Consider the following 26,793-nt stretch of genomic DNA (forward strand, 5'->3'; position numbering starts at 1 on the left):
TCTGCCTGCTGATGTTCAGTCTTTGTTTTCTTTGCTTTTCAGTTCCGGAGGTTTCTATTAAGAGATCTTCAGGCTCAGTGTTTCTTTCCTCAGCCATGTCCAGTCTACTAAAAAGCCCATCAAAGGTATTCTTCATTTTTGTTACAGTTTTGTTTTATTTTTTAATCTGTCAGTTCTTTTTGGTTCCTTCTTAGGATTTCAATCTCTCTGTTTACATTGCCCATCTCGCATGCCGTCTACTTTATCCATTATAGCCCTTAGCAAATTAATCCCGGTTGTTTCAAATTCTCAGTCTGACAGTCCGAGCATGCCTGCCATGTGTGGTTCTGATGCTCACTCTGTCTCTTCAAATTATGGGGTTTTTTTTTTGCCTTTTGGTATGCCTTGTAAATTGTTGTTGTTGTTGTTAGCTGCAAATGACGTATTGGGTAAAGGAACTGCTGTAAAGTAGGCCTGTAAGTAATGTGGTGATAAGGTGTGGGGAAGGGCAAGTATTCTGTGCTGGGTCTCAGTCTTTTAGTGAGCCTTTGGCCCTAGACTGAATTTCACAAGTGTTTCTTGGGTTTTTTTCCTCCTCTCTTAGGTGGGACAGGATGGCTGGAGTGGGCTGGAGTTGATATTTTCTTTCCCCTAGCTCAGACTGACTTTGATATTACCCCACAGATTAGGCTGTGGTTAACTAGTTTCTCCTGAGGGCAGGCCTTGTTAAGAATAGAGTGCCCTGGAGTATTTCAGTATGGTTCCTTTTTCCTTCCCCTCCTGGAAGCCTGAGGGGATTTTCAGCCTATATTCCATGAGAACTTGATCAGGCTCCCGGAGGTCAAACTCACCAAAATGTACCTCACCCCAGTGACTGGGTCCTCCTGGAGTGTTAAACTCTCGGATTGTCCACACTGAGCCTCCAGCAATTTGTCAATTACAATTGAGTTTTTCCCTCTCTGGCACTGGTTCCTGTTATGCCCAGAATTCGTGATCCCCAAAGACCACCAGGGAGCCGAGTCCGATGCAAAAGCAGAGCCTTTATTCGAGCTAGCTCGAGCTCAATCCCCTACCGGCACCGACACAGCGGTGAGATGCGGGGGTGGGGGGTGGGGGGGCAAGTTTCAAAAGCACAAAGGTTTTATAGGGGTCTAGGGGTAGTTGGTGAGGTAATGGCAGTGGCCTCAGCCGATTGGCTGGGGAAGGGTCGGAGTTCTGCTACGCAGGTTGCGGTCGTGTTTTCATCGGGAAGTTTGAACGGGTGAGCGGGAGGTTACTCAAGGGGAGGAGGCGTGGTCTGAGGTTTCTGCGATTTTCCTGGAAAGGGGGCATGTCGGGGACTTACTCAAGGTGGAGGACACAGAACAAGATGGAGTCGGCCAGCGTAGGTCCGCTCTTTCAGTTCTTTGGCAGTTTCTCCTCCTAAATTTCTGCTCCAGTAATCAAGTAATCTTTGTATTTGACTATCTGTCAGTCTTGGGGGCAGTGGTTTACTCTGTGCCCCTACCTCCCTTAGGGATCCAGTTATTGATTTGCAATCTGTTCAGCTTTTTACTTGTTAGGATGGAGTGGTGACTTCCAAGTTCCTAACATGTGAACTGGAAACTGGAAGTCCAACCCAGCTGCTTTTCGAGTTCTGGTATTAACCTTAAAAAAAATTTTTTTTTTAATATTTCGTTATCGGGGTGCCTGGGTGGCGCAGTCGGTTGAGCGTCCGACTTCAGCCAGGTCACAATCTGACGGTCCGTGAGTTCCAGCCCCGCGTCGGGCTCTGGGCTGATGGCTCGGAGCCTGGAGCCTGTTTCCAATTCTGTGTCTCTCTCTCTGCCCCTCTCCCGTTCATGCTCTGTCTCTCTCTGTCCCAAAAATAAATAAACGTTGAAAAAAAAAAAAGAATTAAAAAAAAAAAAAGAAAAAAATAAATATTTCGTTATCTTTGAGAGACAGAGAGAGACAGAGCATGAGCAGTGGAGGAACAGAGAGAGAGAGGGAGACACAGATTCCGAAGCAGGCTGCAGGCTCTGAGTTGTCAGCACAGAGCCTGACGTGAGATCATGACCTGAGCCAAAGTCAGACACTTAACCAGCTGAGCCACCCAGGCGCCCCCAGTATTAACTTCTTATTTTCACATAACTTCAGACTTACCATTGTAGTTTCAATCTTGCAATTCTTTCATCTTTCTTTATCTTCATGACTTTGATCAATTTTTAATGAAAATAATCCAGTTGTTTTATAGAATGTTCCTCAATTTGTGTTGCCTAATGTTCCCTCATGATTGGATTCTGGTTGTACATTTTTGGCAGGAATAGCACTGAAATGATGTTGTGTTCTTTTCAGTGCATCATATCAGGAGACAGATGATATCAGTTGGCTTTCATTACTTGGTTCAGGTGGTGTCTAACACTATAAAGGTACTATTTTTCTGTTTTTTGTTTTTGTTTTTTGGAGGAGATATGTTAATACTGGGCAATTATTTGTCCCCACCAAACTTTCTTGTGTTAGTAACCATTGATGATTCTTGCTTGAATTAGTTATAAATTTCAGTGGTTTCCAAATGATGACTTTCTAATTCCATCATTCCTTATACTTTTATTACTTTTCATTTTGCTGTAAGGAGAAATTTTCCTTTTGCTCATTTATATCGTTATGGATTCATGGATTCTTACTTTATTCTACGGGTTCTCATCTGTTACTATTATTTATTTTGATGCTTTAGTTGCCCCATACATGGGTGAAAGAACTCCTTCAATCTGACTTCTGTGTCCAGTATCATCTTTTTATTTTTAAGTTTATTTATTTTTGAGAAAGAGAGCACGCAAACGAGGGAGGGCCAGAGAGAGAGACGGAGACATAGAATCTGAAGCAGGCTCCAGGCTCTGAGCTCAGATCCTGACACAGGGCTTGACCCCACGACTGGTGAGATCATCACCTGAGCTGAAGTCAGCCAGCCGCTTAACCAACTGAGCCACCCAGGCACCCCTCATCTTTTTATTTTTAATTTTTACATGTCAGTACATACTTTTCTCGATTATTGAAGCAATACTTTTTTTAGACATTTTAATAAAATAAAACCAGAGAGAAAGATATAAAAATATCTTATTGTCTTCTACACATTGGCGTATTTTCTTTCAGCCTTTGCTTTCATTGCGCTTTTAAAGGTAGTAGAGATAGAACTATAGACACAGATTTGCGTCTCAGTTTTGGTTTTTAACCTGTCATTGAATTATAAGCATTTCCTGAGCTACTAAGAACTCTTTCCAAACAGTATGTCTCACAACTGATTATTCTTGTGACCCAGATGCGCTAGTGCTGCCCTGAGACCTACCTGTTGCCTCTGCTTTTGGATGGCATGCTCCTTCCCCTTCTGAAAGAAAAATCCAGTTCCCTCTCCCTTCCCCTCCACCACATCCTGTTGTTTTTCTTTTTTCTTTTCTTTTTTCCTTTTATTTTTCAGCACACTCCTTGCCCATTCTCTTGTAGAGCATTTGAGGAGTCAGCAACAGGTCAGAGTGGCAGAAGTGCAGAGAGGAGAGTGTCCCCAGATGTGAGGTAGAGCACTGCCCTCTTGCTGGGGAAAGAGCAGTCAGTGGGGATTGGGAGGGGGGCGGAGATAGACAAAAACGAGATGAACAGTCAATAGCTAATCGTATCAGGAGGTGAAAAATGCTATGAAGAAAAATAAAAGGGGGTAGGATGGAGACAGTAGTGGGGATGGGTAGCTGCTATTTTAAATAGGTGGATAGGGAAGACCTCTCTGGTGAGGTGATATTTGAGCAGAGACCTGAGTGTTCTACAGATGAGAAAGCCCAGAGAGTTAAAGGAACCTTCCTAAGGTTATAAGCAAGATGTATTAAATTCATTTCTTTATTTTTTCAGTTTTTTAATTTATGTAATCTCTACACCCAGCATGGGGCTTGAACTTGTAACCCTGAGATCAAGAGTCACACGCTCTTCTGACTGAGCCAGCCAGGCACCCTGAAGTTTGTTTCATTGATTCAAAAGCCCACTATAAATGGTACTTCCCTCCATAGGGAGTATACCTCAATGTTTTTAGAAGCCCTTTGAGTGCGATTCCCAACTGTTAGCTTGGCTATCTCTACCCTTCTCCCTTGTACTGAAATATTTCTAAGAGGTGAAACATATAGAGATTTTTATATGTTTTGACTCTCAAATCTAAATGTAGGTTTTGGTGTCCTTAAGGTCTGTTCAGGAAGGTGAACACCCCATTGAAAAAGCTGGAGCTGCTCCAGGGAGTCTGCCTAGAATGAAGATAGAGGCCCGGGATTCCACATCTTTACTGGCAAAAGCCATCTCTACTGAGACAGAACTTTCTGAGAGTGCCCAAGAAAGACAATCTTGGGAAGATAAGGGCATGGCTCCCTGGCCTGCGATGGTCCGGGTTTCAGAGTCCCAGGCTTTGGAGGCCCAGGTGGCAAAGGCTTAGGCCTGGGAGATGCAGGCTTGTGAGGCCAAGTACAGAGCTAGCCAGTCCAGGCACATCTCTGCATTGGAAGTGGCAGCTACCGGGGCACCTGGGGGGCTCAGTCGATTGAGCGTCTGACTTCGGTTCAGGTCAAGATCTTGCAGTTCATGAGTTCAAGCCCCGCATCAGGCTCTGTGCTGACAGCTCAGAGCCTGGAGCCTGCTTCGGATTCTTTGTCTCTCTCTCTCTACCCCTTCCCCCCTCATGCTCTGTCTCTCTCTCTGTCTCTCAAAGATGAATAAACGTGAAAAAAAAAAAAAAAAAGAGTGGCAGCTACCCTGACCCAGAAACCCTTATGTGGGAAGGGGCAGGTTGCAGAGAAGGAAGAGAGAGGCCTTTTTTAACCGTCCATGCTGGTCCAATAAGGTTGAGTACATCCTGACTCAGGTAGGCTACTCCATGAGGATGAGTGATCTCCGGCATGTTTTCTTCCTATGACCTCACAATAGAGGTTGTAAGTTTGGGGACCAGGAATCATGGATCCACAAGAGGCTTCAAACTCCAAGGTTTCTGAGATCTGTAGAGGCTGGAAATGTGGTACTCTGAGCAGGATAGGAGTCAGGTGCCTGAACACTTAGGATCATAAGAGGGTAGGGGTGCAGGGTATCCGAATATAAGGATGGTGGTCCAGGGTGGGGGTGGAAACTAGGCATCTGGGTCTTACAGAAACTAGGGGTGAAGGGGTACCTGGGACTATGAGGGATGTGGAAACAGTTGAGCCCTGATGCCTGTGGCCCTGAGGGAGGTCATGGGGCGGGGGAATGTGTTTTCCCGGACCCCCAAAGAAGTTTAGGCACTGAAAAGCCAGGTGGTTCTCAGAGCCCTCCTGGCTCCCTTGCACAGGCAGTTTTCTCATCTTCTGTATCCACGTGCTGTTCTTGATCGGGGTTCCTCTTCTATTCCTGGAGATGGCAGCTGGTCAGAGAATGCGTCAGGGCAGCATTGGTGTATGGAAAGTCATCAGCCCGCCCCTGGATTGGTGGTGTGGGGTATACCAGCTTCATGGTGAGGAGTCCTGGGCTGCCCTGACCTGCCCTTTACACCCCACTCCTACCCTGACCCTTGTCCTGGGATGGGTCCCATGACTTCACTTCCACAGGTCAAGTCTCTTCAGTTCCCAGTCCTCTCTCTCTAATCCCCTCTTTTTTCCTGTTCTCATTCTTCCTCCCCAGCCACCTCCCTTGTGGCCCTCAGGTGTGCTTCATCACCAACTTATACTTGAATGTGGTCAATGTCTGGATCCTGTCCTACTTGGCCCAGTCCTTCCAGTTTCCAGTTCCATGGGAGAACTGTCCCTTATTGATGAACTCCGTGAATTTGGTAAGGAAGAAGCGAGAGAGGAGGAGATGGGGAAAACAGCTGGAAGGGAATTTGGAAGAGGAGAAAGGAGTGAGGAGGGATAAAGATAGAGGAAAATCTTAGAAAGAAGAAGAAATGGGAGGGAGAAAGAGATGGAGGAAGTGGGAGAAAGGCTAAAGAAAAGGGAGGGATCATCCTATCTAGTAGGCATGTCCAAAGACAGGTCCCCCCAGATCCTGAAGGACAACACCTTCCATGTACTTCTGGTACCTGCTGACCTTGAAGGCCTCAGACAGGTCACCAGTCTGGTGGGTCACCAGTCTTCAGTCTGAAATTGTTCTTATTGGTGTCCTGGTATCTTGTTAGCGCTTTCATTATTAATGAGCTCAAGTTCTCAGGAAACGTAAGCCACCATTGCCATTCTCGGATGCCTTAGACCTCATCTAATATTGTTATCACTGATCTCCTAATGTCTTGCTCCTTCTGGCCTTTTGCTCCCACCAGCCCTTGACCCTTGCTGAAAACTGTCTCCTCCTCACTTCTGACTCAGAACTTTTGATCCCTGTTGATTGTTGGTTGACCCCTCACTGGTACATGCTTCCTGATATGTCCCATTCTCAATTCAGGTAATGTATGTCTTGGTACCAGTCTTTTAATTGCATCGTCCTCAGTTTCCTCATCTGTGTCTACTGCTCTAAGGGGCAGTATTTGGCCTTCAGTATTTGATGCTTTCTGAGGTAAAGTACATCTTCCTCACCCTGCTACCGGGCCTTGGCAGACTCCTGTTGTCTATTTTTAGGGCATCCTTTCCCCCTTATTCCCCTGTGTCCTTCCCCCCATACTTGCTAAGGTTCTCCTCTCCTTCTTTGACATTTCACCTTGTACTTGTCTTCCCCCTTTTAGATATTAACTATGTACAACATGGATGTATGGCATGAAGTAGGGAACCGGGTCTTGTTTGCCTTGTGTCTAGGCTTTGGCCTTGTCTCCTTATCCTCGCACATGTACCCATCCAGCAACTGTCTCATTGATGCCTTCGTTGTGACCCTGGTCAACCTGCTCAGCATGCTGCTGGTCACATCTTTTTACTTCTGTGTCCTGGGCTTTTGGGCCACAGTCATCACGCACCGCTGCAGTGAGAAGTAAGGCCAGCCCCTTAGTTGAGGGTGCCAGCGCCAGGGAACTACAAAACCTAGAGACCCTGACTTTCAACGTGCTACAGAGACTCCTGTCCACAGCTGGCAACATCAGGTGCACTTGCAAGTCTCTACTGTCCCATGGAGCAAAACACAGAGACAGTAGAATCTCTGTCATACAATATTTTGCCCAGAGCCTCTTTCTGGCCCTAGAAATCTTCAAACTCAGAGATTGCCAGCCATCCACTTCAGAGTACCACCACAGAGATAGGCTAAAAGTGGCAAACATTCAAGATTACTCTGGTCTCAGATACCATCTAAGAGCACACCTATATGGAGAACTTTCCACTTGGTGAATGTTTTCACTCTTAACTTTCAACTCCTAAGTTTAGGGATTTCTGTCAATCTGTCGCACTTAAACCCCAAAAGGACTCTCAGAACGAGATTTTTTATTGTCTGCTCACCCCTTGCTTTTCATTCTTTAGGCATTAGTTTCAAAAACACTCATCAGACATTTAGAAAGAACTCTTTGTGTACCACAGAGATGTGGACAGGTGAATCAGACCACAGTTCTTGCTTTCACTGAGTTTTCAGTTTTCGGAGGGAGGAGGTGGGGGAATTGCATAATCAGACAGTCACAGACTCATGATAACTAATAACAGGGGTGATGGGGAGTATAGAAGACAGAGCCTTTAATTCTGACTGGGCTAGTCAGAGAAGGACTCCTAGAGGAGGCAAACCTAAGCTGAGTTTGTCCCTATCCTAATCCATGTGAATAAGCACTCTTTTCTTCTAGAATTAACCCGGGAATATTCATGTGCTTATGTGCAAGAGTCCTCTGGGGTGTATACTTAGGAATGGAATTGCTGGGTAGGGTGCCCACACCTTTAGTCTTACTGTGTGTTGTCTCATTACCAAAATGGCTTATGATGTGTGAGAATTCTGCATATCCCACTTTCTGCACGTTTGATTACACTTGGTCACACTTTAAAATTTTTGCCAGTCTGGTGGGAGTGTGATGGTATTTTTTTTTTTAATTTTTTTTTTTAACGTTTATTTATTTTTGGGACAGAGAGAGACAGAGCATGAACTGGGAAGGGGCAGAGAGAGAGGGAGACACAGAATCGGAAGCAGGCTCCAGGCTCTGAGCCATCAGCCCAGAGCCTGACGCGGGGCTCGAACTCACAGACCGTGAGATCGTGACCTGAGCTGAAGTCGGATGCTTAACCGACTGAGCCACCCAGGTGCCCCTGTAATGGTATTTTTTGATGTTTAAAAAACATTTTATTATGAGGTATTACATACATATAGAAACACACATAGGGGCGCCTGGGTGGCGCAGTCGGTTAAGCGTCCGACTTCAGCCAGGTCACGATCTCGCGGTCCGGGAGTTCGAGCCCCGCGTCAGGCTCTGGGCTGATGGCTCGGAGCCTGGAGCCTGTTTCCGATTCTGTGTCTCCCTCTCTCTCTGCCCCTCCCCCATTCATGCTCTGTCTCTCTCTGTCCCAAAAATAAATAAACGTTGAAAAAAAAAAAAAAGAAACACATAAAACAACATATGCAGAATAAATAACTATAAAATAAACAGCACCCATGTTAACAACTAGAATGACCCATAGAAGATCTCTGTGTATCTCTAATTATAAACTCTTTCCTCACACCCACTGTCCTGGCTTTTATGGTAATTAGTTCTTTGTTTTTTTTTTTTTATATTTTATTATCTACATATGCATATCTAAGTACAATATAGTTTAACGTGTCCATTTATATAGTTTAATTTGTTCATTTACATATACATTCTCTTTGTATTCTTTTGTGTTTTACTTCTTTCATTTCAATGTGTGTTCATAAGATTCATCCATATAGTCTGTGCTTTTAATGCTGTATAATGTTCCAGTATGTGAACATTCCACAATTTATTTATCCATTATACTATTGACCATTTAGAGGCTTTCCAGTTTTGGGCTGTTAAAACAATGCTGTTCTAAACATTCTTACACGTGTTCCTGATGTACTACACATGTGCTTATGTGTGTAGGGTATATATCTATGAGTGAGATTGTTGATGCCAAGTTCTATGTTACCGTGTGACAAATCACTCCGAAAGTAAATGGCTGAAACCAAGAATGATTTATTTTTTCTTAAGATTCTATGGGTTGGCTGGCAAGTTCTTCTGTTGGGCTTGCATGGGTTAACTCGCATGTCTGCATTCAGCTGGGCCCAGCTGGGACTGCACCGCTCTGCTGTGTGCGGTGTTGACAGGGCTCGCTTGAGCGCTCTGGTCAGCTGGTGGGTCCGCAAGGCCTGCTCTTTCCGGGAGGCCTCTCTGTGTGGCTAGCTTGGGCTTCCTCATATGACAGCTCACAGAGAACCTAGGTGGAATCAGTAGTGTCTTGAAGCCTAAGCATGGGAATACTCTCATTGTCGTTGCTGCTACATTTCTTTAGTCAAAGGAAGTCACAAAGCCACCCCAGATGTGAGGGGTGGAGAAACAGACTTTACCTCTTGATGGGAGGAACTGCAAAATACTATGGTCATGTTTCTACCCCACATATAGCTTCAGTGGATAATGCCAGGTTACCTTCCACAGTATTTAGGATTGTAATGGTCTTTCCTTCCACAGTATTATTAGGATTGTAATGGTCTTTCTATCTCTTGTTGCTGGTCTCACTGTCATACACACACACACACACACACACACACACACTTGCTTAATCTCCATGCTAGAATGCACAGCAAATAGTTACAGAATTGCTAGCTCATTCCATTGCGGAAACAAACATACTAATCCCAGAGTTCAGTATTTGTTGACAACTTTTTGTCTTTATCCTGAATTTTACAGTTAAAATGCTGTGTTCAAAATTACTTGGGTTAGGGGCGCCTGGGTGGCTCAGTCGGTTGAGCGGCCAACTTCAGCTCAGGTCATGATCTCGCGGTCCGTGAGTTCAAGCCCCACATTGGGCTCTGTGCTGACAGCTCAGAGCCTGGAGCCTGTTTCAGATTCTGTGTCTCCCTCTCTCTCTGACCCTCCCCCATTCATGCTCTGTAGCTCTCTGTCTCAAAATAAATAAACGTTAAAAAAAATTTTTTTTTTAAATTACTTGGGTTAGTTCTTTTTCCTTCATTCAGTATGATTGTCACTTACTTGAAATACAGTTATGTTCATTTGTTTCTGTTTATATGGAATTTTAATGTCCCTCAAACTTTTATTTTAACGTGAAACGTTAATATGGTTTCAAAAGAGAAAATTATACAAAGGGACACTCAGAAATTTCACCAGCACTTCAACCCATTTCTCATCCATCCCTTATAGGTAAACCGATCTCATTATGTTTTTATTTATCCTTCCTGTGTGTGTTTGTAAAAACAAAGAGAAAGATGTATATATTTTTATTTACCCTTCTTTTTATTTAAAAGGAAATTGTTTTGGGGCGCCTGGGTGGCTTGGTTGGTTAGTCTGACTTGGGCTCAGGTCATGATCTCACGGTCCGTGAATTTGAGCCCTGCGTCGGGCTTTGTCCTGACAGCTCAGAGCCTGGAGCCTGTTTCAGATTCTGTGTCTCCCTCTCTCTGCCCCTCCCCCGTTCATGCTCTGTCTCTCTCTGTCTCAAAAATAAATACATGTTAAAAAAAATTTTTTTTAAGGAAATTGTTTTAAATGTTTATTCTTGAGAGAGAGAGAGAGAGAGAGAACGAATGGGGTGGGCAGAGAGAGAGGGAGACACAGACTCGGAAGCAGGCTCCAGTCTCCGAGCTGTCAGCACAGAGCCTGATGCAGGACTCGAACTCACAACTGCGAGATCATGACCTGAGCCAAAGTCGGATGCTTAACCGACTGAGCCACCCAGGCCCCCCTTTTTACCCTTCTTTCTTATGCAGAAGTTAGTTTTTATCCTTTTTTAATTTAACACTATATCCTGGGAATCACTTTTCCATGTTAATTTTTTTCTTAGATGATCTAAGGCCTGGTGGTAGTGCCTGCCGTCCTGTAGATCAGTGGCTCCTCTATTCTTTAGAGTTCTCTTCACTCCTTAGTATGTAAGGCCTTGTTACAGTCAATAACTGGACACCATAAAAAGTCAAACCATTTTCTCTTTGAAAGATACCCGTGAAGATAATGAAAATGCATGTCCCAGTATTGGAGAAATTTATATGTTCTATACATTTATATTCAGAATATGTAAAGAACTCCTAAAACACACTAAGAGGACAACCCAACAAAAGTGTGCACTTAACTTTCTACAGTCTGTTTAGAATTAATACTTCAGGGGCACCTGGGGGGCTCAGTCAGTTAAGCATCTGACTTCAACTCAGGTCATGATCTCACAGTTTGTGAGTTTGAGCCCCACACTGGGCTCTGCCACTGGCAGTGCGGATCCTGCTTGGGATTCTCTCTCCCTCTCTCTTTGCCCCTCTCCTACTCACACATTCACTCTCTCTCTCAAAATAAATGAATAAACTTTAAAAAAATGTACTGTTTGCTGTTGGGCTCCATTTCTGATGAGGAATTTGTAGTCTTTGAGATTGCTGTTGCTGAATATGTAGTGTATCATTTTTCTCTGCCTCTTTCAAGATTTTTTAATGTTTAGTTTTCAGTTTGATTAAAAAAATTTTTTTAATGTTTATTTTTGAGAGAGAGAGAGAGAGTGAGCTGGGGAGGGACAGAGAGAGAGGGAGACACAGCATCCGAAGCAGGCTCCAGGGTCCGAGCTGTCAGCACAAAGCTCGACGTGGGGCTCGAACCCGTGAACTGTGAGATCATGACCTGAGCTGAAATCGAGAGTCAGACACTTCACTGACTTGAGCCACCCTGGTGCCCCAACAAGTGCCCTCCTTAATACCTATCACCCATCTAGCCCATCTGATAAAGAGTTAGTATCCAAAATCTATAAAGAACTTATCAAACTCAACACCCAAAAAACAAACAACCTAGTTAAATGGGCAGAAGACATGAATAGACACTTTTCCAAAGAAGACATCCAGATGGCTAACAGACACATGAAAAGATGCTCTTTTTCCTTTGAAATATTTCCAAGCTTGTCTTTTATTATTTAAGCACAGCAAATATAATCTTCAACAATTCTAATATTTGGGAGTAACTTTAGGTCAATTTTTACTATGTTGTTTCTGATGGTTATTGCTCATGGTGTCTTCTTTTTGTGTACTTAATTGTCTCTTTGTCCTATTTATTTGACCATTATTTGTAGGAATTCTTAAGGCCTAGGATGAAGGTATATTCCTATAAATAGGACTTTTGTTTCTGCCTGATGCATAGGGACATTAGAAAGAGACTACTTGAAACTCAGTTCTTGGCTTGAGTTCTTGAGACAACCAGGATCAAATATTTGGGCTGCACATCCAACCTAGGATTGACTTGGTTATGACATGTCAGGAACTTTATTTTTTAAAAAATTTTAATGTTTATTTATTTTTGAGATAGAATGAATGAGCTGGAGAGAATCTTCAGACTCTGAAGCAGGCTCCAGGCTCTGAGATGTCAGCACAGAGCCCGACACAGGGGCTTGAACTCACAGACTATGAGATCATGACCTGAGCCAAAGTGGGACGCTTACATGACTGAGTCACCCCGGCGCCCCCCAGAGTTTTATTTTTTTATTTTTATTTTTTATTTTTCGGAGTTTTATTTTTTAATGTTTATTTATTTTGAGAGAGAGAGAGAGAGAGTATGTGATTAGGGGAGGGGCAGAGAGAGAGGGAGAGAGAGAAAATCCCAAGCAGTCTCCATGCTGTCAGTGCAGAGGCTAACATGGGGCTCGAACCCATGAACTGTGAGACCATGACCTGAGCCAAAATCAAGAGTCGAGTGCTTAACCGACTGAGCCACTTAGGCACCCCATGTCAGCAACTTTAAAACATTTCCCTTTGTTCTGATCATTTCTGAAGCAGCCTTCTTTGGCATTCCCTGTCTTGTGGAAGGGTTGAGTGCAAGCTTCTGGTTCATTTTTATACTGAAGGTGTAGTAGCCCTTTGAACTGCGAGATTAGGGGAAGACCTTCTGGTCTGATTCTTACTTTGTGCAGGCTCTGGTGCTTTATATCTGACACTCATTCTCCTTTTATTTCTTAAAAGTCATAAAATTGGAAACTAGGGGGACAGTGCTGTATTTGGCTTTTACCTTTGGGAACAAGTTGCTTTGGAAGTCCCCTTTCCCCACTGTTTTTGTGTGCACTTCAATTTTTGTATAATAATTTCTCATTTTTTCAATATTTTAATTAAGAAGATGAAAAATATTTTTCAGACTTTTAACTTATTTACAGTGAGAAGGTTGATCCACATATTTAGCTTGCCTATTACCAAAAGGACATACAATATTTTGTTTTCTAAAATGTGATCAAACTATACTTAGTTCCCTGCACCTTGCATTTTGCTCTTAGCAGTAAGTTGTGTCAAGCCTTCTACTGCAGTTCGTGTAGAGCAATGAATTGGATTTTTAACGATCTGTAGGAATTGGTCAAGTGAAGAATGGTAGTGGGGTGAGGGTGGTCTTAGGCATGAAAGAGCATGGCCAGCCCTGAAATTGTAAGTAGTTAAGCGTGATTAGAGCATAAAATGTTCAGAGGATCATGGGAGGAAGATAAGGCTAAATAGGTCAACAGGATTCAGATGAAAAAGTCCAAGAAGCAGTTTCTCTCACTAGCTCACCTCCAGGGCAGCTTTATGTACATGGTAATCTAAGTAAATGGTGCTTCCTGACATTTGGTAATGCAAAGCCTAGAAGATTGCCTTTTACCCACTAGTTAAGAAGAGAGCAAGGGAAGAGGTAGGTGGTGAATAAGGCACCCGTCACTGCAGCAGATATCCCAGAGTTCCTGTGAAGATAATGCAAAACACTCCTCCTGGGCTTCCCCCATGGTCATAAGTTCTCCAGGCTCACATAAATTCATGATCCTGGAGGTGAGTACCTTCTAGGTTTCGTCCCAGGCTCTACCGTGCCTGGATCAATAATGCTAGGTTAGTGGTGCCCTTCCTTATCTAGAAGATAAGGGAAAAGGAGGCGATCTCCTGAGGGGCCAAATGGTCCTGTGTGATTCAACTCCTTACCCCCAGGAATGCTGAAATGCTTGAGAAGCTGATAACCGTAGGGAAATTCCCTCTTGAGGCCCAGCCCCCTTCCAATCTGGTTGATAGCACTACTCTGCCTTGACTCCTGGCTGGACAGCCTTCTCCAGCACATCAAGAGCATTGTCCTCAGCCACTTGAGTGACTGCAACTTAGAGAAGCAGTTTTTGAAGGTCAGTAAAAGTAGGTGAGCAGGGCGTGGAGTTACTCAAAGCCTTTTGTGAAACAGAAATTTCAGCTTTTGCTAGCACCAGAAAAACATACCAGAAGCACCAGGATAACCTGCAGCCCAGACGATGCAGAGAACTAGAACTTGCAGAATGCCCTCCACGGGTAATGCCAGGTGGACTGTTTTTCCATGTCAGAGGGTCAGCTTGGAGATCTGATTTTCTCAGTGACCCACAGCTTTTAGGGAGTTTTCCAGGGAAGGTAGATAGTATCCTTGTCTGTATTTTTTTGTTAAGTCCAAGGACACTTTAACTCCTACTCTCTCTCCCCTCAACAGGTTAAGGAGGGCCCAAGCCTTGCATTCATGGCCTTCGTTGAAACCATGTCATTCATTCCTGGGTCTGTCTGCTGGTCTATCTTCTTCCTGTTTTTGCTGACATTGGGGCTGAGCACCATGGTAGGGATCATGCAGGGCGTCCTAACCCCACTCCAGGACACCTTTTCTTCTTTCAGGAAATATACAAAACAGCCTACCGGTACTCTGACCAATGCCCTACTCCTACCAATGGCCCTGATTTATCTGAGACTCTTACCCAGCCCAGGTCTATAACCTATGCTTAGCCCTTGTCACCCAACTAGACTTCTGACCTTGATCCCATCCAGTGTTCCCTCCAGTGGTTGTCTTTGGGCTCATGTTCCTGTGTGGCTTCTTCTTCACTTGACCTTCAGGCATCTACTTCATCAGCCTGCTGAATGAATACTGAACAGTCCTCCCCATCATCATCATCATCATCATCATCATCATCATATTTGAAAACACGGCTGTGGGCTGGGCCTGTGGGGCCAGGAGGTGATAGCTTGGGTCTATAGGGAAGGTTGACCCCTTTCTGGTTGCTTCTGTTGTCACCCAGCTAGAGTGATGCAGGGACTCTTAACCTCAGGGCCTTCGGAGAAACATGTTTATTCATTCATTTAACATATTTGTTGAGTGCTTAATATGTGCCAAGCACTGTTTTAATCACCAAGGTTATTGAATAAAACAAGCATCCCTGTCCTCAAGGAATTTATATTCTAGTGGTGGTGACAGGCAGTAACCAGATGAATGAGTAAAAATGTCAGGTGGTGACAATTGACAGGAGAAAATCAAAAGGTAAAGTAAAATGATCAAGAATGGGAGTATGTGTGGGTGCTAATTTAGGTTGTATTGCAGGGAAGGCCTCTCTGATAAGGTGACATTTGAGCAGACTCCTGAAGGAAGTGAAGGAAGGAGCCATGATTTTGAGGAAGTGTTCCAAGTAGAGGAAACACTGAGTACCAAGGCAAGAGGAAGCAACATGCCTGGAATTTTTGAGGAGCAAGGAGATTGGAGAGGTTGGAGTAGAATGTTCCAGAGAGATAACAGGAGATCAAGGAAGACCTTCTAAGCTATAGCAGTACTTAGTTTTTTTCTGCAGCACGAGAGGCATTGGAAGGTTTTGAGCAGGGGAGTGACATCGTCAGATTTATTTAAAAAAACACCTATGACTGCTGTGTGGAGAATAGACTATGAGGAGTCAGGAGTGAAGCAAGGAGAACAGTTGGGTGCTATTGCAATATTCCAAAGAAAAGACAAAGAGAAGGGCCTTCGTGGCCAAAAGACTCCACTTGGATATTTGTTGCAATTGAGAACATGCAATAAAGGAGTTGGATACATGGGCTTGAAGAAACTAAGAAAAGTTTCCCCCCGAGGGTCAAGTGTTGCTGCCTTTTCCAGTCTGAGCTGGTTAGTATGGGTACCCAGCATGTAGAAGAGTCCCTCACACATCATAAACATTTTCATATTCATGGAATGAATGAAAGGGACTTGGCCTTTATCCCAAGGGCATTGGGTACCCATGAACAATTTTGAGCAGTAGAGAAATGTTTGAAAATTTTTCTTGGGTTGCGATGCAAGACTGACTAGGGAGAAGATAAGAGAGGATGAGTCTTGAGCTGAGGCAGAGTTTGGGAGATGAAGTAGAATATTTGAAAAATGCTAAGGTTGGGCTGCCCTCCACCCCCAAGGCTGGGTGAGGCCTGACTAGGCCTCCCACAGTCTTGTGGCCCTTCCTCCCAGGTTCCTTGAAGACTTGGCGATCATGTGGGGACCCCTCATCTCTCCCATCCATTGGCTGTGGTGCTTTCTCTGTCCCGTTGTGCTGCTAGCCCTGTTTGTGATTACTCTGATTCATCTGTCTCTGAAGACTATCACCTATGTGGCCTGGGACTCAGTGTGAGCTTCTTTCCCTAGACACTAGACCTTGCTAGAGAGTGGGGGCCAGATCTTTCAATCCACTCATGGCCTAAAGATGCTATCGTCTCATTCTCTGACTGCCTGAAGACTCATTGGTCATCTGCCCTGGTTCCTATCCCACCCTTCCCTTCTACAGTCCTCACTTTTCTGGGAACTTTGATGTTCTGAACCCCTTTCCCATCTTTCCACAGTCAAAAGAGGTGCTTCACCAATACCCATCATTGGGGCTTCTTGCAACGATTGCCCTTTTTCTCACTGTTATCCTCCCCATCCACACATATTTTGCATACTGCCTCACCCACAGGATTCCCTTCAATCCCACAAGCCAGGGTAAGCCTATGATATCTTCCAAATCCTTACCCTTAATCCAGCCAACGCCCATTAAAGAGGTCCAAAAGTAGGAAATCCTGCGAGGTGATAATCAAGTTGCTGATCAACCTGTTGTATGATTGCCTAACTTCATTCATTTGACTTGACATCACACATTCCTGGAAATAGCATAAGAGGCAACTCATACCAACTTGCAACTGTTGATGTCCCCAGACACAGAACTGCTATTACTCCCAAAAGTAGAGGTATAGTTTGGTGGACACATGGGGCCTGGCTTTGCATCCCCCTCTCAGACCCCATCCTTCCTGGTTACCACTGTCACTGTGTTTTCCCCATCCCCTTCCTCAGTATATACACACGCCCATGATATTCACTATTTGTCATGTCTACCAAATCTGCTTCTTGACTGATCTGTCCAGCTCCTGGAAGGAAGCTGGAGGAGTAATGTTGTTGGTCAATAAATCAGTCCACCAGGACTAAGTCCTGGGTGTCAGCGTTTTTTTTTTTTTTTCCTATAAATGTCTTTTTCCCAAAAGTCTTCCATTCTTTTGAGAGCCAAATGTCCAGCCTAGAGGTCCTGCCCTATCCTTGTCATTGCAAATTCAGATCTAGATTACTAGACTTGCTTTGTCTGGGGATTGGCCTTTAGCCAAGGGAAACGTGGGAAATGGGGTTTCAGCTAAGATGGAAAGGATATTAATCACTTGTCAATGGGACTTGGTAATCATATATGAGTCTAAAAATTTTATTTTTATTTTTTTAAGTTTATTATTTTGAGAGAGAGACAGAGTGGGGGAGGGACAGAGAGAGAGAGGGATAGAGAAGATCTCAAGCACTCTCTGCACTGTCAGCACAGAGCCTGATGCAGGACTTGAACTCATGAGCTACCAGATCATGACCTGAGCGGAAACCAAGAGCTGGACACTAAACCGACTGAGCCAGCCATGCACCCCTAAAAATTATTTTTAAAAAGAGGCTCCAAGACTGTGAATCAACACAAGTGGTTTAGGGAACTACCTATTGCTGAGCCCACTAGGGCCCCATATCTGCATGGTAGGAGACCTGGCAGGTTTTACTACAGGGCTAAGTCAAATGAATTTGCCTAGCGGGTGATGACGAGTGGGTCTCTCAGAACTTCCGGAGGGGTGAGTCCACAAATGAGCTGCCGTACTTGCCAAAGGAGATAGGGGTCAGTCAGCGACTGGGATTGGGAGCTGTGGGTAGAGGTGGTTGGGATTCCCGAAGATCCAGAGAATGGGTTTCCCTTAAGTACTCAGAGATCTCAGTATTTCGGATTGCTCAGCTACCACAGGGTAGTTGCCTCTACCTAACTTTCTGTGATTAAGGAAGAAAAGGCAGACATCCTAACCATTGGCGGGTGGGACTCGAGGGGTGGGTCTGGTAAACAGGAAGAGGTGTGGTCCCGGAAGTCTCTGGACCTCTGGTGTTTCTCGCTGGTCAAGCTTGGAAGATCGGGGTCATCACCCGTTGGCTCCTGTACCTTGTAGCCCCGCCCCTTACTTTCCTTCGCCACACCCCCCACCCCCATCCAAACGATCTGTCTGCTGGAAGCTTGGTGCTATTGAGTTGGGTAAGGTGAAAATCAGCGGAGGCAGTCGTCTTCTCATGATCAAATAGTCTTGAGTTTTAAACCGCCTTCCTTTTGGGAACGCAGGTGTTCATCCTCCCTTCTGCCTCCCCATCCAGTTCTCAGCTTTGGGAATGGAACCTGCGTGGGGGAGGGGATTGAAAAGTAGGGGCCTACCGGATAAACGGATAGGAGTGGAATGAGGATCTTGGGGTGTCTCCTCCCATTCTCAATTTTTATATTCTCCAGCTACTTGTTGAATGTCCTTTGGTACCTAACTGCAAGGTGGTTTGCAATGCGAATATCTCACACTGCTGTAGGGGCTCCTGATTAGAGCCCCTATCTATTAGAGATAGACCAATTTCTATCATAGACTCCTCTCTACTAGATAGCTGTGGGGATCCTACTGTCGAAAGGCGAGTTTCGTAGCACCCTTGCATGTGATGAGCAGTTTCTTTAGCACTGCTCTTGGGAATCTTCGGCCTCATTAGACAAAAATGGAGCCCCGTCCCTTGGTATGGTACCTTATATGAGAATGGTATGAGACACAGCTATTGTCATCCTTAATTTTCATCAGGAGACCCAGAAGAAAGAGGGGTTTACACGGTGAGTCAGGGTAGCCTGATACAGATTCTTGCTGTGGCTTCTGGCCCTTCTATTTTGGAAATGTTCAAACATATGCAAAAGAATAACTTAATGAATTCCTTTGTACTCATCACCCATCTCGTGACCAACTGGCGACCAGTCTGGTTTCAACTTACCTCCTCCCACTGAAAGCCTCCCCATTATTTTGAAGCAGATCCCAAATTTATCATTTCATCTGTAGGTATGTCCATACATATCTGTAAAACATAAGAACCCTTTAAAAACAAAACCTGACAAGGGGCATCTGTCAGTTGAGCATCCTACTTCAGCTCAGGTCCTGATCTCCTGGTTTGTGAGTTCGAGCCCCATATAGGGCTTTCTGCTGTCTGTGGGGAGCTCGCTTCCGAACCTCTGTCCCCCTCTCTCTGCCCTTCCCCTGCTCACTCTCTCTCAAAAATAAAAAATAAACATTTAAAAAATCCCCACAAACACCTGACAAAACTATTATCACACATAAAATAAATAACAGTACTTTTTAATACCATCAAATATCCAGTCAGTAGTTAGATTTTCCTGGTTGTCTCATATATATACATATACATATATATATACACATATATACATATATATATATATATATATATATATATATATATATATACACATATATGTATATATTTTTTTTCTGGTAGCTTTATCCTTTTTAACAGCTTTCTTCTTAACCTTTTTTTTTTTTTTTTTTTTTTTTTTTTTTTACATAATTTCTACATCCAAGGTGGGGCTCAGCTTATGACCGGGAGATGAAGAGTCACATACTCTACTGACTGAGCCAGCCAGGTGCCCCTTAACAGCTTTGTTGAGATGTAATTCACCTACCATACAATTCACACATTTAAAATGTACAATTCAGTGGCTTGTAAAGTATGGCAGGGTTGTGTACCCATCACCACAGTCTATTTTAGTACATTTCATTACCCCCAAAAGAAACCCCCCTCCCTTTTGCTGTCACCCCAAATGCTTCAGCCTCCAACCTCAACCTTAGACAACCACTAATCTACTTTTGTTTCAACAGAGTTGCTTATTCTGGACATTTCATATAAGTGAGATCATACAATACATGTAGTCCTTTGTGACTGGCTTTCACAGAGCATAATATTCAAGTTTCATCCCTGTATAGCATATTATCAGTATTTTATTTCTTTTTATCGCCGAATATTCCATTGTATTGATATACTACATTTTATTTATCCAGTTGATGGACATTTGAGGTTGTTTCCACTTTGGGGCTATTATGAATAATGCTGTGATGAATATTCATGTACAATTTGGGGGGGGGGGGGACATATGTTTTTCTTTCTCTTGGCAGATACTTAGGAGTGGAATTGCTCGATCGTGTCCCAACTCTGTTTCACTATTTGAGAGACTGTCTCAGAACTTTTTTAGATTGTTTGAATCATCATCCAAGTAAAATTCGTATGTTGTAATTTGTTGCTGTATCCATTAAGAATCTTTTGGGGTACTTGGTGGCTCAGTTGGTTAAGAATCAGACTCTTGATTTTGGCTCAGGTCATGATCTCACAGTTCGTGGGACTGAGCCCCATGTCAGGTGGCACGCTGACAGTACAGAGCCTGTTTGGGATTCTCTCCTACTCTCTCTCTGCCCCTCCCTGCTCAATAAATAAACTTAAAAAAAATTTTTTTTTAATCTTTGTTTATTTTTGAGAGAGAGACAGCGTGTGAACAGGGGAGGAGCAGAGAGAGAGGGAGACACAGAATCTGAAGGAGGCTCCAGGCTCTGAGCTGTCAGCACAGAGCCTGATGCAGGGCTCAAACTCACGAACTGAGATCATGACCTGAGCCGAAGTCGGACACTCAACCGACTGAGCCACCCAGGTGCCCCTAAATAAACTTTTTTTTTTTAAAGAATCTTTTGAGAGAGGGAGGCAAACCAGTAGAGACTCTTTTTTTTTTAATTTTAATAAAATAGTTTTATTTAACCCAAGATTGCCAAAACATCATTTGAACATGTGACCAATATAAAAATTGAGACATTTTATATTCTACTAAGTCTTCAAATTCCAGTGTGTATTTAAAACTAATAAGCACATCTCAATTTGAACACTAAATTTTTACCAGAAAATATTTGATCTGTATTTAAATTTCCTAAAATCCACATGTGAAAAAGTAGATTCACATATCCAGGTTGTTCTAAACATACTTAAAAAGTTCTCTAGTAACTGAATCAAGTAGAAGTTTTTAAATTATATTTAAATTAGTTAAAAAGTCACTTTCTTAGTCACACCAGCTACATTTCAAGTGCTTGTGAGCTACATGTGACTAGTGACTGTTAAGTCTATACTGTTAAGTAATATACCTTCTTGTATATTACTATCTACTTTTTACTTCTATTTAGCTTTTTATCACTTAAAACAAATCTGAACCTTTTAAACTTTATCTATTTTGTTGGTTATATATATATATTCCAGTGGTTAATCTGATTTTGTGCCAAAGAGACTCTTAAATACAGAGAAAAAACTGAGGGTGTTTGGGAGTGTGGGGGAGAGGGGAAAATGGTTACGGGCATTGAGGAGGACACTTGTTGGAATGAGCGTTGGGTGTTGTATGTAAGCCAATTTGACAATAAATTACATTCATAAAAAAAGAATCTTTTAATCTATAGATCTCCTGCCCTCTTTTCCCCCCTCTGCAATATATTCAGTGATGAAACTGGGTTATTTGTCCTGTAGTTTCTAACCATCTGGAATTTGCTGCTTCCCTCCCTGTGGTGTCATTTAATATGTTCTCTGTTCCCTGGCTTTCTTATGAATTGGTAGTTAGGGCAAGAGGTTGATTCGTTTTAGGGTCAGTATTCTGTCAAGAATACTTCATGAATGGTTTCATATGCTTCTGTCAGGAGGCAAAAACTCTCTGGATGTTCTCTCTTTTTGTCATGTGAGCAGCCATGAATAGTCATTGTCTAGATACACATATTCATTAGAGATTATGAAATGGTGGTATTCCAGCTTTATCATTCCTTTTTTTTTTTTTTTTTTAGCTGGAATACTTCTAGAAAGAGAAACTTCCCTTTACCAAACATTTGTTGCCCTGGTATACAGTTTGTATGAGGAAAGCAGAATGAACTTTGATTCTTTCCTCTCATTTGCCAGCTTAAAAAATGAATTTATTGCCTAATACTCTGCAAAAATGGTCATTGAGTTTTTTCTTTTTAGCATCTCTCCGGACTCATAGATTTACATATATTTGATGTATTTCCATCCATTGCAGCTATTCTTCTTTAATTTTTAAATGTTTTTTTAATGTTTATTTATTTTTAACAGAGAGAGAGAGAGTGAGCATGAGTGGGGGAGGGGCAGAGAAAGAGGGAGACACAGAATCCGAAGCAGGCTCCAGGGTCTGAGCTGTCAGCACAGAGCCCGATGCGGGGCTCAAACTCACAGACTGTGAGATCATGACCTGAGCCAAAGTTGGACGCTCAACCGACTGAGCCACCCAGGCGCCCCTATTCTTTTTTAATTTTTAAATTTTTTTAAAATTTATTTTTGAGAGAGAGAGAGAGAGACAGAGACAGAGCATGAGCAGGGGAGGGGCAGAGAGAAAGAGGGAGACACAGAAGCCAAAGCAGGCTCCAGGCTCTGAGCTGTCAGTACAGAACTCAACGTGGGGCTCAAATCCGTGAACCATGAGATCATGACCTAAGCTGAAGTTGGCAACTTAACCGACTGAGCCACCCAGGCGCCCTTGCAACTATTCTTATTGATGCTCAAATCATCTCATTTTTGGCACATGGAAGCATCTTCAGTTTGACTCCTGCGTCCTTTTGACAAGACCACAGAAGTATATAATAATTTCTTTGATTTCTGGTATGACCTTCCGGTCTAGGATTAATTTGTACATTTCATACCCAGCTCTGAAATCTGCTATTTTTCTAAGGATACTTAGTTCCTTTTGATGGGAAGTGGTATTTAGAGATCACAATTTTGTGCTAGGGGTGTTCATTGCTACCGCATCGCTCATTGTTTCTAGGTCTTTTCAATAGATAGAGCTAGGAAGTAGTCTTCTAAGGTTAAATACATCGTAAATTCATACTTATTTTTTCAATTCAAATTCAGGATTATAGGGTTTTTACTTAGCTTCTCAGATCTTACATTTACATATTTTCCTGTCATGTGGTCTGATGCTCTTGATGTTTCTCAGCTAGAAGTTGGTGCCCACAAGCCCTCACACTCATTGTTTCCCAAATTGAACTCATCATTGTCTCTATCAATTTTCGCATCCCCAAACCTACAAATCCTCCTGTGTTCCCACCTAGGGAGCAGGGCAGGTGGACCTAGAGCCTAGGCAGGCAAATTGAGGCAAAACATGTTTTAGGACTCTGGGTGGTAGGGTTTGTAGACCCCTAATATGGAAATGTCCACATGTCCCGTCACTGGTATAGGTGTCCAGGGCAGCAAGACTAATCCCAGACCCAGTGACTGGTAGAGTGTTGTTGCAGTCTCTGTCTTGAGCAGCTTCTTGGCCTGGTAAGAAGAATATAGCATTTAGAGACAAAGAAATCTGTGTGTGTTTGTTTATTATATCAAACCCTTAGGTAGTTCCATGACCTTTAGCAAGTCACTTTCTCTCCTTCGTCTTAGCTTTCTTATCTGTCAAATGGAGACGGGGAATTAATCCCACAGATTTCTTGGAGAAACTAATTTTTTAATATTCTTATTTTATTATTTTTTAAAGTAATCTCTACACCCAACACAAGGCTCAAACTCACAACCTTGAGATCAAGTGTCATAGCCCTACCGACTGAGCCAGCCAGGTGTCCCAGAATGTCATTTATTTTTTAATTTTTTTTTTCAACGTTTATTTATTTTTGGGACAGAGAGAGACAGAGCATGAACTGGGGAGGGGCAGAGAGAGAGGGAGACACAGAATGGGAAACAGGCTCCAGGCTCTGAGCCACCAGCCCAGAGCCTGACGTGGGGCTCGAACTCACGGACCGCGAGATCGTGACCTGGCTGAAGTCGGATGCTTAACCAACTGCGCCACCCAGGCGCCCCCCCAGAATGTCATTTAAATGCAGTCATGCTGTATGTAGCCTTTTGAGTCTGGTTTCTTTCATTTTGCATAATATGTATGAAATTCATGGATGTTGTTCATTGTATCAATATTCCCTGTTCTTTTTTTACTGCTAATATTGCATTCCATGAATGTACCGTTTATCTTTTATTCAGTAATTGAAAGACGTGTGGGTTTTTCCCAGTTTGGGCGATCATGAATAAAGTAGCTATAAACATTGGCATACAGGTTTTTGTGAACAAAACTTCTTGGGAAAATACCTAGGAGTGGTACTGCTGGGTTATATGGAAAGCGTATGTTTAACTTTTTTAAGAAACTGTGACTCTTTATGGCTATACCATTTTGTATTCCATTTTTTCCAATTTTCTTATTGTGCTAAAATACATATAAAACTTAAACCATCTTAACCAGTTTAAAGTGGTATTAAATACATTAATAGTTTTTACAACCATCACTACCATCTGCCTCCATATTTCCTTCATCCTGTAAAACTGAAACTGTGTACATAACACAATAAATCCCTATTATTCCACCCTCCACAGTCCCTAGCAATTACCGTTCTACTAGTGTTTGTCTCCATGATTTTGATTATTCTAAGTACGTTATATAAGTAGAATCATGCAGTCTTTGTCTTTTTGTGACTGGCTTATTTCACTTAGTATAATCCTCAAGGTTCATCCATGTTGTAGCATATGTCAGAATTTCCTAATTTTTTAAGGCTGTATAATATCCCATTACATTGATATACTGCATTTTGCTTATCCATTTATCCCTCAGTGGACACTTGGATGGCTTACATATTGTAGCTATTGTGAATAATGCTGCTGTGAACATGGCTGTAGAAAAATATCTTTGAGACCCTGATTTTGAGTATATTACCGGAAGTATAAATGCGAAATCATATAGTAACTGTGTTTTTAATTTTCTGAGGAATTGCCATACTGTTTTCTGCACAGCAGCTGTACCATTTTTCAGCCACCAACAGAGCATAGGGGTTCCAATTTCTCCACATCCCCACCAATACTTGTTCTTTTCTTTTTTTTCCTTTTTTTCTTTTCTTTTTTGTACACTAGACATATTAACGAGTGTGAGATAGTGTCTCATCATAGTCCTTTGCCCATTTTTGAATCAGATTGTAGAATTCTGTATATATTCTGGATATGAATCCCACATCAGATATATGATTTCACAAGTATTTTCTTTTATTCTATGGGTTTCATTTTGACTCTGTTGGCATTATCTTTTGATAAGTGAATTGGAACATTTTTTCATGATATCTAACTTATTTATATGTTTTTTTGTTGCCTGTGCCTTTGGTGTCATATCCAAGAAATATTGCCAAATCCAATGTCATGAAGATTTTTTCTCTATGTTTTTTTCTAATAGTTTTACAGCTTGAGGTCTTATATTTAGGTCTTTGATCCTTTTATTCTTTTTTTCTTTTTTTTTTCAACGTTTATTTATTTTTGGGACAGAGAGAGACAGAGCATGAACGGGGGAGGGGCAGAGAGAGAGGGAGACACAGAATCCGAAACAGGCTCCAGGCTCTGAGCCGTCAGCCCAGAGCCTGACGCGGGGCTCGAACTCACGGACCGCGAGATCGTGACCTGGCTGAAGTCGGATGCTTAACTGACTGCGCCACCCAGGCGCCCCTCTTTGATCCTTTTTGAATTAATTTTCTTTTTTTTTATTTTTTATTTTTTTTTCAACGTTTATTTATTTTTGGGACAGAGAGAGACAGAGCATGAACGGGGGAGGGGCAGAGAGAGAGGGAGACACAGAATTGGAAACAGGCTCCAGGCTCCGAGCCATCAGCTCAGAGCCTGACGCGGGGCTCAAACTCCCGGACCGCAAGATCGTGACCTGGCTGAAGTCGGACACTTAACCGACTGCGCCACCCAGGCGCCCCTGAATTAATTTTCATATGTGGTATTAGATAAGGGTCCAACTTCATTATTTTGCACGCAGATATCCAGTTTTCCCAGCACCATTTGTTGGAAAGACTATTCTTTTCCTATCAGATGGTCTTGGTGCCATTGTCAAAAATCATTTGACCGTGTATGCAAAGAGCTCTCCATTCTATTTTATTGGTTTATATGTCTGTCTTTATGCCAGTACCACAGTGTTTTGATTACTGTAGCTTTGTGTACTAAGTTTTGAAATCAGAAAGTATGAGTCCTTCATCTTTTTTCTTCTTTTTTTAAAAATTAAATTAAATTATTTTTATTTTTATTTATGAGAGAGAGAGACAAAGCATGAGCAGGGGAGGGGCAGAGAGAGAGGGAGACACAGGATCCAAAGCAGACTCCAGGCTCTGAGCTGTCAGCACAGAGCTTGATGTAGGGCTCGAACTCACAAACCGCAAGATCATGCAGATGCCTCTTTGTTCTTCCTTTTTAAGATTGTTTGGCTGTTCAAGATCCCTTGAGATTCCATAGAAATTTTAGGATGGAAATTAAAATTTCTATTTTTAAAAAGTCACTGGGGGGGGCGCCTGGGTGGCGCAGTCGGTTAAGCGTCCGACTTCAGCCAGGTCACGATCTCGCGGTCCGTGAGTTCGAGCCCCGCGTCAGGTTCTGGGCTGATGGCTCGGAGCCTGGAGCCTGTTTCCGATTCTGTGTCTCCCTCTCTCTCTGCCCCTCCCCCGTTCATGCTCTGTCTCTCTCTGTCCCAAAAATAAATAAAAAACGTTGAAAAAAAAAAAAGTCACTGGGATTTTGATAGGGACTGCATTAAATCTGTAGATTACTTTGGATAGTATTAACATCTTAAAAACATTGTCTTC

At 42.9% G+C, this 26,793-nt stretch overlaps 2 protein-coding genes across 3 annotated transcripts in view; both read left to right on the forward strand.

Annotated features, from left to right (window-relative positions):
- LOC122494830 (orphan sodium- and chloride-dependent neurotransmitter transporter NTT5-like) overlaps window positions 1-26,793 on the forward strand; it is a 54,095-nt gene that overhangs the window by 489 nt on the left and 26,813 nt on the right. The window contains exon 2 of one of the 2 annotated variants that reach the window (XM_043600294.1): window positions 43-125. The gene's annotated coding sequence lies outside the window, so the exon portion shown is untranslated. Of the gene's footprint in view, window positions 1-42; window positions 126-17,924; window positions 18,339-26,793 lie in introns of those variants that run through there. The other variant, XM_043600293.1, reaches the window with a different exon arrangement.
- On the forward strand, window positions 1,310-16,900 carry SLC6A16 (solute carrier family 6 member 16). Its single transcript, XM_043601008.1, is given in 15 exon segments — window positions 1,310-1,329; window positions 4,750-4,916; window positions 5,306-5,427; window positions 5,429-5,467; window positions 5,657-5,773; window positions 5,981-6,061; window positions 6,063-6,164; window positions 6,388-6,498; window positions 6,665-6,903; window positions 13,966-14,052; window positions 14,054-14,150; window positions 14,483-14,681; window positions 14,821-14,995; window positions 16,220-16,396; window positions 16,509-16,900. Coding segments are annotated over 15 exon segments (2,091 nt in total). The 3' UTR covers window positions 16,867-16,900.

This window comes from Prionailurus bengalensis, chromosome E2, assembly GCF_016509475.1.
Source record: "Prionailurus bengalensis isolate Pbe53 chromosome E2, Fcat_Pben_1.1_paternal_pri, whole genome shotgun sequence".
Taxonomy (NCBI): Eukaryota; Metazoa; Chordata; class Mammalia; order Carnivora; family Felidae; genus Prionailurus; species Prionailurus bengalensis.